Raw genomic sequence first — 16174 nt, forward strand, 5'->3', positions numbered from 1 at the left:
TACAGTCCACTGCCCCTGCAAGTTTTTTTGTTTGTTTTGGGGGGTTCCTTTTGCTTTTAAAATTAATCTATGTAGAAATTTGATTAATTCCCAAAGGTTTTCTGTGGGAAATCTCATTATCCCTGAATAAAACATTTGTTTCATCAGATGAGTTCCTCTATCTGAACTTTCTTTTTTCTAAAGTAATGATTTAAGTCATAGAATAACCAAAACTACATTTGAGTAAATGGAATACAAATTTATACATGAGAATGTTTAGAGTCAGGTTAGTTATCTTGTTTTCCTTCTATATATGCGAAACTACCTTATTTTTCATTTTCCTAACAAAACTGTGAGTATCTTGAGAACTCTTTTCCATACTAGGTCCTCTCAGAGTAGCCTATCTAATTCACTGGGTATATCACTTATTTTTTGGTTCTTACATAATTTTAAGCTCTACCTGTAAGCACATTTTGATAACACCTTTGCTTGGAGGATACTTCCATATAACTTTAACATCTAAAACTATACTTTTCTTCCCTGCTAGATGAAGCAAAAGCAACGTCATTTACCAGACTGGATTCAGGACAGAACATAAATGAAGTTACTTTGCCCCCTAGTGGTGACTGCTGGCCTTTTATTCTCATTCATTCTCTACCCTCCCCTCTCCCTCCCCACCCCACCCCAGATAAATGGACTAGAGGAGCATAAATCATGGATTTACTACTGAAAGGAATCTTAGAGGTCATCTAAGCCATTTCACAAATGAGAAAATTAACACCCAGAGTCTAGTGACTTTCCCATGGTCACACTGATAAGTGGTTCAGCCAGTAGCTTGGAAGCTTTATGTGATTTTATAAAAGTACTTGATGTATAATAGGGATATATAATAGACACAGTGGAAACCCTTATTACTGGCTTTGGTGGATAGGCCTAACCCTCATCTTAAGCACTAACAATGTTCCATAACATTTTTTTGTTTTTACTACTGCAGGTAGGTGTTTGTCGTTTTTTGCTCTTTCACTTTTTGGGAAAAGAGGAAGCATGATTCTACATATAGTAAATAAAAGGAAGTGTGACACAGTGATAAAAGCAGTAGATCAGAAGCCAGGAGATTTGGATTATTGTCTAGTCTCTGCAATTAGCTAGCTATATGACCTCGGACAAGTCGCTTCTACCTTGTCACACTCAATTTCTTTAACTGTGAAATTAGGGGTTTAGATTCCATTCCAGTTCTAACATTTTATATTTTTATTCAACTACCAATAGTAACTCATAATCCATAAATATACAACATGGGATTCTATCCTTCTTTTATACATCACATTTTTCTTTTATTTTCTTTGGGGAAGAGGAGGGATATGTATCTCCAGGATTTTATTCTGCAATCTGAGCTTATGTCTTCATATAATAAAAGCTCACATTTACGGAGAACTTAACATATTCCAGGCACTATGCCATTACAGTTATTATTTCATTTGATCCTCAGAACTCTCCTAAATAGGTAGGTGCTATTATTATCATTTTACAGATAAGGAAACTGAGGCAGAGGAGCCTAAGTGACTTACCCAGGCTCACACAGCTGGTAAGTATCTGAAGCCTCATTTGAACTTAGACCTTCCTGACTCCAGGCCTAGCACTCTATCTACTGTGCCATCTAGCTGCCCCCTCATGTAAAATGGGGATAATAATACTCCCTACCTCAAAGGACTACTGTATAAGACATGATAATGTGAAACTTATAAACCACAAAGAACTATACAAACGTAAACTATCAGCATCACTCCTCATTTGGCAATGAACACTGTTTTGTAATATCCCTTTTGCTGTTGTACTTAAATGTACATCTTTTATATTGGTATTTAAATTTTCAGTCTCCTCCACTAGACTGTAAGTTCTCTGGCATCAGATTTGGCAGCGAACATAGAGAAGACCAGATGATTTCTGTTCATTCCCTGAGTTCCTAAACTCCCAATATTCAAGCTTCAGAGTAGAAGTTTCCAACCTGTGTGACTATTATAGCCACCAAGGAATTCAATCCATGAATATGCCTTCTGTTTATAGTAACTGGGAAGCAGGAGGTAGCAAGGGTGAGGGATATGCACCATCTTAACAGAGAAAACAGGAGCTACAGGACTGAATTTCTATATACTTTCTTCAAGTATGGGTGCTATAAGCAATTGGAACTAATGCTGAATACTTGCTACAGGACCTGTTTTGCATTTATAGTCTACATTTCCAAGAGAACAGGACAACGAAGGAAGGAATAATTAGAGAGCAAATCATTTGTGCCTTAACATTGGAAAAACACTCGTAAAGAATATGCACATTAGAGAGGAAAGGATAAAAAAATGGAGAAAAATAATAAAGCTGGTCTTTTGGGGGCCTTTAACTTGGTTCTATATATAACCTTATATGGTAACTTACATAACCTAGTTCCTAGTTCTTTTTGCTTCATTCAACATATTTTTGCTAAGTGCCTTCTGTGTTAAAGAAATATTCTCAATGAAAATGGACATTATAAGAGATACAAGGATTAGTAAGACATGGCCTCATTACATAGGGATCTTATAATCTAAAGGTGAAAAAGTAAATACACAAATTACTGTAATATATTATATTACTGTTTGTGATGAGTGCCATAAAAATGGTACTAAAAAAGGAACTATATAGGCAATGGGAAGGCCTAGAAGAAAGAAGACAGTGTCCACATGGAGAGACCATGGAAGAGATGGCACTTAAGCAGAGCTCTGAAGGTTGTACAAGCTTTTAACAAAAGGGAAGAGGAGAGTACAAGCAGAAAAAGTGGCATGAGAGGTATAGAGATATTTATAAGAAATGGGGAACAGTCCAATTTGGTTGGAATATAGGCTATGTATAGAAGAACAATGTGAAAAAGAATTATTGATAACAATTCAGGCCCAGTTTCTGCCACCAGAAACTATAGAGGAGTTATACAGAGGTATCTGATTTAGTGATCAATGTAAATTATGAAAAGAATGTAGATTATGCCATTTTTCAGAGAGATAATTTAAGCCTATTATGGTTCTGCTTGGTCTTAAATCCACTATCATCTCTCCCAAGTAGGACTAAGTATGGCTTCCAAATTAAAGAGGGAGTCAAACCAAAACATCTCCTCAATATCTTGATTACATGGATGTTCATCAAGCTATATTAGTTCCACCAGAAAACATATTAAAAAGTTCCTTCATCTTATGGAACCTTCTCCAATGATAGCAAAATGCCATTTAGATCCCACAAGTATAAAATTCTTAGCATATACCAAATAAAGATAAGAGACTGAAAACTTTAAGCTTAAATTCAGAGGTTAGTCAACAATCATTATTATGGGTCAGGTACTGTACTAAGCACTTTAAAGAAAGGCAAAAACATGGTCCCTGTTCTTAAGAAGCTCACATTCTTTTAAGAAGAAAGCATGCATATTAAGTATGTACATAAAAGATATATACAGTATAAATGGAAGGTAACTACAAAAGGACATTTCTACCTACTAGGTGACCTTATCCCTTATGTTATTGAGGAACTCAAATATTCTTGGGGAAAAGTGGCTTAGATTCTCAAAGATTAGGCTATCCCTGTGCTAGGATATTATTTTTCTAGCTCTACAAAGCTAACCTTTAATAATCTGATTAGTATGGCAATGAGTAAGCAATCTGATTTAGGTAGCATTGTCATTTTTATTATATTGACATTGCCCACCCATAAGTGATTAATATCTCTAATTGTTTAGTTCTTCACTAGTGCAAAAAAATGTTTTGTAGTTGTATTCATATAATTTCTGTGTATTTCTTGGCAGGTGGACTCCCAAATATTTTAGATGTTCTGTAATTATTTTGAACTGAATATTTCTTTTTCTTCTTGCTCAGTTTTATTAGTAATATAAAGAAAGACTGATGGTTTTGTGGGTTTGTTTTATATCCTGTTACTGTGCTGAAGTTATTGAATAAAACTTTATTAAATAATAAAATTCAGAGAGAGCAAGTATTCTAAAATGTGGTGCAGGTATTCCTGAGGGTCCCCAAGATGCTTTCAGGGGGTCCTCTAAGATAAAATTATTTTACAATAAGATGTTTTAATTTTGAATATGGTATATATAGATAAATATAACCCACACAAACAAAAGCTCTTTGGGGGAGTGTTCTACTGTAATTTTTAAGTGTGAAAAGGGGTCCTCGGACCAAAAATTTTGATAACTACTTATGTGGATGACCAAAAGATCAGACTCTCAAGAGAAATAAAGAAAAAAGTGGGAAGGAAGTGGGGCTAGATTTCAAATGATGTACTTCAAAATTATCCAGTGCTGTTTAAGAAACATCAAGTTTGACAAAACCTAGGAGGCTTTCTGGATTGCTCATGTGAGGATGATATAATGGTTGCCTCTTTGACGCTCATCAGCAAGTCACTAATGACTAGGAACCTGCTCATCTTTTGTATGGCTTCTGTCTTGTTGGCACTGGTGGATCCTTACTATTATTCTGAGGAATATGGGAAATTGCTTCCTATGCCTTCTCACAGGGTCTACTTCCACCCAACTGGAGGAACCCCTGTATTATTGCTCCAGTGATGAAGTGGTACTTCTTGCTTTCCTTCTCTGTCATGTTTGTGAACTTTCCAACCTCCTTAGATAGGGTTGATTCTTGCTCTGCCTTATTATAGAGAAGGACATAACCAAGGACAGTTCTAGTTTAGAATACGAGCTCATTTTAGATCACTAAATGGGTAGATAAAAAGTGTTAACAGAACACCAAAACACTAGATAAAAAACTAAATTCATATTGAATCATCTTAAGGTTCATTGGCAAGAGACCGGACAAGCTGGATAACTTGGTAAATGCAGATAATTGACTGATTTTCTTTAACTTTACATTGAGATATTTTGCATTGTGCAGACTTGTCTTTTACTATAGTAGGCAGAACACTAATTTGGGTTTCTGTTTCAAGGCACAATGCCTAGTCATTGAAGTTTTACTTGTCTAATACAATGACACATGGGTGTCCTCATATCCCGTACACACTCAAAAAAGAAATCCTCAAAGAGGATCCAATGCTAACCTCAGTCAGGAAGACTAAAGTTTAAATCCTTCCTCTGCCATATACAGTCTATATGCATGACCCTGGGCAAATCACTTAACCCAGGAGTGCAGAACCTGTGGCCTCAAGGCTACATGTGGCCCACTAAGTCCTCAAGTGCAGCCCTTTGAAGCCAAACTTCAGAGAACAAATCCCCTTAATAAAAGGATTTGTTCTATAAAACTTGGACTCAGTCAGAAGGCCACATCCAAGGACCTAAAAGGCCACATGTGGCCTTGAGGCCACAGGTTCCCTATCCCGATTAACCTCTCAGCGCCCTAGGCAACTAAGATTATATGTTTTAGATCAGGTGCCAATCTGTACTTTAAGAGGGAGTTTCTTATTGAGGAGTTTGTCCCAATAGGTCCAGACAAATGTACACACACACACACAGAGTCCTACTCATCCAAATATATTTTTAAAAATTATTGCCCTATTACAGAAGCTCAAACAATTTAACTGAAATATGTGTTCATTTCAGCTTACTAAATAAACCATAAAGAAATCGCAGGATTCAACAGATTATCTTTTTGCTTAATGTATCATATTCTGATAATGAAGTATTAATATCTTATAATTTATTACTAGATGTCAGATTTCTTTGATTAGTTCAAGCATTAATTATTTAGGGCAAATGAATTCAATATTTGATTTTCATTATTTTTTATTCCTTTTACAATGATGTAATAACATTTTCTGTTTCTTTTAATGCTTTCCAGACTAAATTCAACTTAACTGGATATCACAGCTGCCATATCTGCCTTTCTTCAGCTGAATGTTATATGATATGTTTCTTAATCTTTTCAATTCCTGTATTTCTCTTTGCCTTAGATTTCTTGCTTTCAGTACCTAGCTGTATTTATGTGGTGTCAAACCAACTGACTGAAAAGCGAAAAATTCAGTCAAATAGGAGGGACAAAACTAAAGAGTTATTTGAATTAAATGGTTGTAAGTTTAAAATAAAAACCAACCAAACAAAACCTAACTTCAGTCTTAATAGTCTAAATATATCTACAGTCTCAAAGAGAACAATAACCTCTATAAGAGGAAGAAAATAAATATCCTTAAGTGTGAAAGCACTGCTTAGTTTTAATACGTCCTTTCCTGTTGTAAAAGTGGAAGTATTATATTGTATCTGCTGAAATCACTATGGAAAAAAATTCTAGGATTGTTCAAGGTTCAAACTGCAAAATTTGCTTTTAGCTGCTTTGACATGTTTCCTACAATCCTTTCTGGTAGCTTTATTGCTTTACTATAGACAATCTATACTAGTACTGTCCATAAATGCTACTGGATAGGGCTTTAAACACATCCCCCTTAGTGAGCTGAAGCCTGTAAGATCCCAGATTAGGAAACTATTTTCATGAAAACTAGATATTTTCTCTGCGCTTTCAGCAGAACATTTAGTTTCTTTAGAACTGCCTAAAGATTCAGTGCTAAAAAGAAACAGAAAATAAATTCATGAAGAAAAACGGGGTCTGAAGCAAAAATGCTAATCATCAAATTATAAATTTCAGTGAGAATGCTGATAGCATTTTCACTCTGACGTAGTGAATTCAACATTAATTTCAATGGGGATTCAGGGAAGAGAGGTAAGAGAAATAAGGTAAATAAAAGCACTTTAAAATACATTGTAATTTCTCAATAATTACCCACAAAATATAATTTTGTTCTTTGACAATGTCAAAACTTGGCTTAAAGTATTTGGAAAAATGCTTCCCTCTTGGTAGGAAGGGCAGAAAAAGCTATTTTTATTTTCTATCACTACCATATGGACTATTCGAGGACCACAGCAGAGAGTGTTTACTATCTCATTAAGCAACAGCCTCCCTGTTTTGATGGTTATTAATATTTATAAAAAAAAAGAAACTGAAGGCAATTCTTCACATTCACATATGAAATGCATTTCAAGTGGATGGCACTACTCCCATCACTTAAAATGCTTTCTACACAATTGAGCATAAAAAATGTACACCAAAGGGTCTATTTTGCTTCCACTGATATACATATAATGACTATTACTATTACTATTACAGTGACACATTGAAAGGGGCAGGAGAACAGGCTCCTCAATGATGTGTAAGAAAAAGAATGTAAAGTGTCATTTGACATTTAAAAAAAAAAAAGAATACAGCCAGAAACATAAACACCAGAAACAACATCCTCTGCTTTAGCTATTCTATTTGACTGAAAAGCCTATTTTCTAATTTCCCTTTGTAATTGTCTTGGGACTCAGTCAGTCTAATGGTAGCCAACAACATATTAAGCCACTTATACTTTCTTTTTTAATGTTTTAATCAATTTATTGCAGAAGCAGGATATGCCCCCAAAATGAAACAAAATATTTAGAAAGGGGAAACATTCATGAAAGAAAAAGAACATTTTACTTCTTCTTTAAGGAATTTTGAAATGAGGTAATAACAATAACTCAATTATTTTTTAGTGCTTTAAGGTGTCCAGAATGCTTTCCCTAAGTCATTTCATTTGATCCTCATAACAACCATGTGAAAGTAGGTGCTTCCACATGTAGTCTTTAATGTGGAAGATACTGTAAGTTTTCAGCTAAATTCTGGAGCCCTGTGATAATGGGAAAGAACATACTTTTATCTTTGCTACTCATTTCCCCCAAATAAAAGATGTAGGAGGAAAACTAGGGTCTTCTAGATATTTCATACATAATCTGAGCCTCAGAACCCATGTGTTTATACCTAGGGGTAAAGTAAAAATAACCTACAAATGTCTGGATTTTACAGTGTAATATAACCCAGCTGTTAACATGCTACTAGAACTTCAGGATTTCTTTTCACAAATCTAACTATAACATGCATAGATACAGAGCAGCTTCAAAGAACTCAGAGTCATAAACTGGAATCATGTATCATGTTAACCATATTATTTTATATCTCAAACATTCTTCCCAGCAGTAAACAATGAAATGGTTTCAATCCTTTCCCCCCAAAGTTATAGGTAAGCAAATAAATGTACTGAATGTTACGTTCAGTGAGCAGTGTGCACTGATGGTTATTACATGTTGATATTCTTGCACCTTGCATGCTAAATGAAAGATCAAAATCAGAGGGCAGTCAAGCTTGGTACTGTTCCTATAGCATCACTGGCCCCAGGGCAGAGGTTTGGACAGCTATTCTATCAAGGGTCACTATTGGGTAGGTATGGTTGAACGAACAGAGAGGAAACCTGGGAAGTGATTACAGAGCTCAAAATGTTAAGGGTCAGGGCTTGTATTTATACTGTTGTATTTACTGTTGTTTGTCCTTTATTCTGAAGATGACCAATGACATCATGGGGTGATATCTTGACTTGCGGATGAACTGGATTTAAGTGAAGCAGAGTTGCACAAAGTTATCAGCCTCACACTCTCTCTCCAGCAGTTGAATTCCAGTGGCAAGACAGAAGTCAGGATGGCTGGCAATGGCCCGGGATGCTGTGGTGGATGACCCTGGCATTTCTGATGTCTGACCAAGCTCTATGAACTCTACAACTCTTGTTTGAGCCAAATTCATGGCACTGGATCAAATTATTCTCATCTGCCCATTCCACTGGAGGAAGTCTTCACATGCTTGGGGTAGACGTCCCCCTAACTCACCAACAGGTTTGAGGTCTGTTAACTACCTTCAACCTGGTTTAGTCCATCTGCTGAGACACTTTTACCTGGGTGTGACTGTTGTACATGCTACAGTTTCTGGAGTCACAGGTGAGAGCGGGGTGACGGTGGACACCAAAGGTGGATGAGCAGCCCTAAAAAGAACTCAGCAAGCCTTCACACCAGAGGTGCTAGTCTTCCCTTATCACCCCATATACCCCTGTATTTACCACAGCTTTTGGTATGATAACATTTTGTTCACCTAATTTAGTTCTAAGAATTCCTAAGTTAATGTAAGCAATCTTTTCCCATTAATTAAAAAATTTCAAAATTCTGTCAGCAAGATTTCTTTTATTTACCCACTACAATTATACTAGGAAAATGTAATAATTTAGATTTTAGTCAAGAAAAAACATGCATCTAACATGCATCTAAGGCACTGAAAATTAATTAATGTGATTCTGATTTACAGAGTTATATAGCCTTTCTAATTAAAGGTGACTGAATAGTCATATTACTTGCTAGTTCCAGGAAAGATAATCAAATCTTTGCTAAAAGATATAGGCAAACACTGATTTATTTTAGAATATATTAGTTGATTTTTTTCCTTTTATAGGTATCACCGTGAACAATACGGTGCAATTATAGAATGTACATAAAGTATTTGCACAGACACCAATTAATTTTTCTTAATTTGTTACAAGTCAATGAAATCTAATCTTTTTAAATGTATGACTTTTACATAATCATTTCTATAGCTGTGTTTTAATTACTATGTTTATCACAAACCTAGGTGACTTGCCCAGAGTTACATAGCTAGTAACTAGCTACCCTGAGACCAGATTTTAACTTGGGCTTTCCTGACTCCAAGCCCAGCATTCTATCAACTGCACCACCTAGCTAGAATCTTTTACCTAGAATTCAGGCAATAAAGAAAAATAAGATTTTATATTGGAGATAAACTGCTACAGTTATTAAACTTGTTTATACCTTTAAAATTCTTAAATGAATGAGCAATTAAAACCAAGGCTCTTCTTTCCTTAACAGCTAAAATTACAGGATACAATCAATAGAAAAAAAAAGGGGAAGGGGAGAAAGGGGCTGACATATTCCATATATTTCTCTCGGTATGTAAGCTCCTTGAGGGCAGGGATGATCTTATATTTGTATCCCCAGTATGCAGTACTAGAATATTATAGGTGTCTAATAAATTCTTGTTAATTGACTGATTTCATTATACAGTACAATGAACTAATATACAGGAAAAACAATGGGAAGACTTAAAGAACAGGGACAATGTTAGACTTCAAACTAACACTGTGGCCTATGTTTTAAGGCTCAGACAACTTCAGATCTCACCCTACGAAGTTTCAGCATTAGATTACTCCTACTGTGCACTGCCTTCACTCCTACTCACCTGCTGCTGAATAAAACTGAAGAAACTCACAAAATCACTGAGCGGATGGATCCACTACAAATGTATGGCACATAATTGCTGGGGCAAGGCAATCCCTATTCAAGTCAGTACTCTACTCACCACAGCACCTTTTCTAAACCTTTGCATCCCCTCCCATCACCACCCTCTCAGCTGAGGATCCTGCCCCATATTTTGCTGAAAAAATTGAGGCCATTCACCAAGAGCTCCCTCTTATCCCTTTTGCCTCACCTTATACCCCTCTGATACCTCTCTCCACTTTTACCCTTGTCTCACACGAAAAGGTGGCCTCTCCTTGCCAAGGTAAATCCCTTTAAATGCACAACATCCTCATTCAATTGAAACTTCTTTCTCCAAAGTTACCAATGACCTCTTAATTGTTAAATCTAATGGGTATTTCATAGTCTTCATCCTTCATGACTTCTTTAAACCTTTGACACTGTGAATCCTTCTCTTTGATATTCTCTTCTCTCTTGGTTTTTATGACACTGTTCTTTTACAATACAACATCCCTCCCCCAAGCCAGTCCCCTTCTCCTGTTGGTGATTCCTTCTAGGGCCTCCTTTTTGGGGCGAGGCTCAAGCTAGCCAACCTTCATTCCACTCCCAGCTCTGTTTCTGACTCTCTGAACTTCAATACCATGCCTCAGCTGCATTCTCTTTCTGGGCCGGGGAGCCACTTGACCCAAGAACATTCATCTTCCGCAGCCTTCTTACCCTGGCACATCTCTCCACGATGCTGGCCTCTTTCAACCATTGTTAAGTTCCTTCCCAAGGCCTCCATTTTGGGCAGTTATCTAGATTGGCCAACCTTCATTCTCCTAGCTCTGTTTTAGACTTTCCAGACTTTAACAGCTGGCTCTCAGGTACCTTTCTCCTCCCACTTCTTTTCAATTCCCTTTCATGTATTGTTTTTCTTCATTAGAATATAAGCTCCTTGAAAGCAAATAATGCCTTTTTGTACCCTCAGCACTTTGCACAGTCCCTGGTCTATAGTAAACATCTAATGTTTACTGTCTTGCCTTACCTCTCTCCTGACCTCCAGTCTTAAATCTTCAACTGCCTGTTGGACATCTCGAATAGATCATCCTGTAGACACCTTAGGTTCAACATAAAATCATTATCTTGTCTTCCAAACTCTCCCCTCTTCCACACTTCCCAAGTACTAATGAGAGTACCATCATCCTCTGAGTCTTCCAGGCTCAAAACCTAAGTGTCATCCTTTATCCTCAACTCTTCTATCTTTAACTCTCAGTCCCTCTATCTGTAAGCAAATCCTGTCTTTTCTACCCGTCTCTCTGAAATGGGCCCTCGTTGCCACCTGTCTGGACTATGCAATAGCCTTCTGGTCGGTCTCCCTGCCTCAAATTTCTCCCCATTCCAGTCCACCCTCCACTTAGCTGTCAAATTGATCTTCATAAAGTACAGGTCTGACTATGTAAACCTCAGTCCCTCATTCAATAAACTCCAGTGGCTTCCTGGTACTTACAGGATAAAATATAAAACCCTCCAGTTCAGCTTTTAAAGCCCTTCATAATTTTGCCCTTTCCTACCTTTCTAGTCTTCTTATACCGTATTCCCCTCTATTTACTTTGCCATCCAGTGTCACTTGCCTCCTTGCTGTTCCTCGAACAGGAAAGCCTTAAACTCTCTCCCTCCGGAGAACAGAAACTTTTCTATCTTTCTTAGTATCCCCAGCGCTTAACACAGTGACTGGCACATAATAGGAACTTAATAAATGCTTGCTAACTTGATAATTTCTTCATGTAAGCAAACTATATTTAGACAAATCTGTTAGCCTTAACTACCTAAAATATATTGCCCAAATAGAGTGGATTAGTTATTTATACACACGCACCCCCCTTACAATGACTGATTCATACATATATTTATATATAGACACATACGTGTGTATGTAATGTATATATGGAGGGAGGGAGAAGGAGAGAGGGGAAAGGGGAGGGAAGGAAAGAGGGGTGGGGTGGGAGGGGGGGGGAGAGGGAGAAAGGGAGAGAGAGGGAGGGAGAGTGAGGGAGGGAGGAAGGGAGGGAGGGAGGGAGGGAGAGGGGGAGAGGGAGGGAGAGAGGGAGAGGGGGAGAGGGGGAGAGAGAGAGAGAGAGAAAGAGAGAGAGAGAGATGGAGAGAGAGTATCTCCCCAATTTTGAAACATACAAAAGCCATGGGCCTGCCCATAATGATTTTAGCCAATGGATAAGTTCTCTGTCCAATGACCTAAAACAATGAAGAGATCTTTGGTTTCTATCTCCCTCAATGCACTGGGGTAAAAGGTTCAAGTATTCCATTCTGAAGATCCTGTTCATTTTGACCAATGCCAGAACTGAGGAGGTGGGAGTGCCTTTACAAAAGGGAAAAGGCGATTTCATATGTCATGGAATGTCAGAACTGAAAAATACCTCAAAGATCCTTTAGTCTAACTTCCTTATTTTACAGAGAATGAGTAATTGGCAGTTGCATGACTCTGGCTCATCACAAAAAGATTCTAGGTTTGTCTTCTCTCTCCCTCACTGGGAAAAGGGCAATGCTTTTATTGCCTATCATAGGCTATCTACATTGTGAAACTCACTGTGCAGAGCATGTCTTTGTTCATGTAGCAAGACATGCATGGGGCCAACAAAAGTTAGGCATTGATCACTTACTCCTGAATATAGATGGAATTGGTCTTAGAATATAATGCACCTACTTAGATATGAATCATTATCCATTCCACAGAGATTTTTTTTTTTTTAGAAAGCAGCCTTCAGATATAGACTCTGGATAAATGTAACCTAAAATCCATGCTGCGAAAATTCAAGTCTTTTGGGACATGCACACTTTTAAAAGAAAAAGTCTCAGAGGCAAATCTCTTTCTGCAATGCCAATTATAGAATTCTAGTGCCCAAATTCTATCTAGCAGAATATATGTAGATGCAAATTTTAAATGAAAAATTAACTAGTTCCAGTCATTATTAAAACTTCCTTTTCTCCCTGCCACCAAAGTATTTAAGGGTTTTTTAAATGAACTTTTGATATATTAAGTACTACAATCAATTTTCTTAGTACTCTGCTCATTACTGACATCACTCTAACAAAGTAATAAGTTCCCTAGAATTAGTTCCACAATAGACTAATTACAAAAGCATTTTAGAAGTTTGTTTCCTTCCACCCAGTCAACCAAACCAGATGACTAGATATGAGCTCCAATTTGAAATAATGTGGCCATGGACAAGTCAGATATCGTGTTTGACCCTCAGTTTTCTCATCTGTAAAATAAAAATAATACTCTCACAATCTACCTCATATCATTGTTGTAGGGAAAGCATTCTGCGATTCTTAAAAGTGCAATACAAACGTGAGTTGTTATTCTCATCAACAATCGCTCTTACTGCCCAGGGCCTCAATTTTCAAACCTATAAAAATAATTGCCTATTCCATAAGGAGAAAGGAGATTACACAGATTATTGGACAGACACACTTTATAAGACAATATAGCACTAATAATAACAGCTAGCATTTACATAGCCCTTTAAGGTTTGCAAAGTGCTTTACAAATATCTCATTTTATCTTCACAATGACCCAGGGAGATAGGCTTTATCATTATTCTTATTTTTACAGATAAGGAAACTGAAATAGGTGAAGTGACTTGTCCAGGGGTGCACAGCTAGTAAACTTCACAGGCTGGATCTGAATTCACATCTTCTCTCTCCAGGCCCAGCACTGCATCCACTGTCCCCCTGGTATTAGGCACTAAAAGAAGGCAGAGAACCATCTTGTGGTTTTTATCAGTATGAAGAGTTGAAAGAATATCACAAAACCTGTTGAGTCCTTTCTCAACTACTATTTGACCACAGGTTCCTTAAACTGTTCAAGACCTGTTTTCTTGGTATGTAAATTTGGAATACAGTTTCACAACCCACTTCACAATGATTCTCAAATAATAAAACGTATGAAACAGCATAAATAAGTACTAGCCCACGATCATGACTATTGTTGTTCTGGTAATAGCACATACTAGATAGATAATCCTGGAAAAGTCCCTTTCTTGAGATTCTTACCTCATCTGTAAAATGGGGATATCTGCACTAACTCGTTGGACTGCGGTAAGGAAAGCTTCTGTAAGTCTTAAAATGCCACACGAATGGGAGCTATTATTATTACCTTTACACAAGCAGATTTTCCTAATACAACACAAGCTCTTTGAGGGCAGAGATTGTTTCGTTTCTCTCAGGTCTTAGCACAGACCCCACACCCAGTAAAAGCTTAATTAATACTTGTGGACAGTTGATTGGCCGCTTTCCTAACATTTCCAGTGGTGTCCCATTAATAGAGGAGGTTGTAAGAAATGACAAAATGCTTGTTTCTCAGGGATGAGGCCTCGGGTCACATTATAAAAAGCTGCTGGGGTCGTGCAGGTGACCCTGCACCTTGGGTGCAGCTCGGGTCCTGGGCTGGACAGCAACAGGCGGCAGCTCTCGGCCAGAGCGTCCGGATCCAGAACGATTTGAGGCCCCGTAGGACTGGGAATGGGGAAACGGCCCTGGAGCTGAACGAAGCGCTACACCCTTGAAGCGCAATACCTTGGACGGCTTCTTCCTCCGACCCCGGGTGAGAGGACACCCAGATCTGGAAGGCTTGTGGAGGGGCCACTGAAAGCCTCCCCGGACAAACCGGGGACCCGCTCCCCAAGGAAACGCCCCCCCCCCCGGGAGCATCGGTGTCGGAGGCCGCCCCCCCCCCCCCCCCCCCATGCTCCTACCCGGACGTCTCCTCTCCTGGACTCTGCGCTTCTGACTCCCTCCAGCCCAGCCCACACACGCACCGCACTGGGCGCTCGCAGGTCCAGGTCACCCCGAGGCCGCACAGCGCAACAAGTGCCCCCCGCCCTCAGCACGGGCACGGGGCGAGCCCCCGCGGCCCCTCCCCGGCGCAGCCAGGTGCGGCCTCCCCCGCCCCGCCATCTGCCCCGGGGAGCCCGGCCCGAGGGGCTGCAGAGGGCGCGGCCGGGGTAGCGCAGGCTGCCCGCCGCCCTCCTCGCCCGCCCCGGTCAGGTGCCCCGCTAGAGCCTCACCCGGCACAGGCTGTCCACGAAGACACGCGGGTCCAGGTTGCAGGCGATGGTGGCGCTGGGCAGGTCCTGCAGGTCGATCTCCTCCATCTCACAGTCAATGAAGCTCCAGTCCCCCCCGCCCTCGTCCCGGGCCTCCGCCCCCTCGAACGGGGAGAAGTGTCGCCGCGTCGTCTCCAAGCCCGGTGGCACCGCCTCCTCCCCTGCCTCCTCCCCTTCCACCGACGCCGCGCCGGCCACGGTGACAACCGCCGCCTCGCTCCGGGACCCCAGCACGCCGCCCTCCATCCCGGGCAGACCGGGACGCGGACCCGGCCCGGACGAGGCGGGGCCGCGGCGAGTCCTCCCGGAGGAGGGGGGAGCCTGGCTCGAGCGCCGGGTGGGAGGGGGAGCACGGAGGCCGGCGAGCGCTGGAGCGCGAGCCTCCCGCACCTAGACGTTCAGCCCAGGGCGCGAGCGCAGCTCGGAGCTCCGCCGGCTCCTTCCCACCGTTACCGCCTCAGTCCGGCTCGCTGTTAACCCCCTCGTTCCCGAGCGCCGCTTGGACGAACTGCCTCTGGAGCTCAGTCACTTCACCTTCCCCGGAGCCCGGCTGCAGGGAAGCGAATCCGCCCGGGCCATCACCTTTCCCAAGCTAGAGAACAGCGAATTTGATTGCGGGTTCTTTAAGTGAGGGTAGGAGCTAAAGCTTTCTTTTCGGCCGAACCCCCAGGAAAAGCCAATAAGATGCAGAGGTTTTTGTCACGTGATCGGGAGCTCGCGCCGCTTTTGTGAAGCCGCTGGCGCTGCCATGTTTGGTTTGGGCGGAGGCCTCTTAGCCGAGTTTGGGTCCTCGGGAGAACGCTGGACAGAGACCTGGCGCGGTGGGGATGGGGAACTGGAGGGGGTGAGGAGGTGACGCTGCTTCTGACTTTCCTGGCTCAGTCTATTTCACTCAGACCCCCGAGTTCTTCCATGCCCTTGGGTTAAAGTAGTGAGCGCAGTGTGAAAGTGGGCAAGAGACCCT

At 40.4% G+C, this 16174-nt stretch overlaps 1 protein-coding gene across 1 annotated transcript in view; it reads right to left on the reverse strand.

Moving 5' to 3' along the window:
- The window catches only part of RCAN1 (regulator of calcineurin 1), a 101853-nt gene extending 85951 nt beyond the window's left edge, over positions 1-15902 (reverse strand). The window contains exon 1 of the mRNA XM_036744815.1: positions 15172-15902. Within this exon, the coding sequence (XP_036600710.1) occupies positions 15172-15456 (285 nt within the window). The 5' untranslated portion in view covers positions 15457-15902. The remainder of the gene's footprint in view (positions 1-15171) is intronic.
- Positions 15903-16174: the final 272 nt, after the last annotated feature.

The sequence above is a fragment of the Trichosurus vulpecula genome, chromosome 2 (genome assembly GCF_011100635.1).
Source record: "Trichosurus vulpecula isolate mTriVul1 chromosome 2, mTriVul1.pri, whole genome shotgun sequence".
Taxonomy (NCBI): Eukaryota; Metazoa; Chordata; class Mammalia; order Diprotodontia; family Phalangeridae; genus Trichosurus; species Trichosurus vulpecula.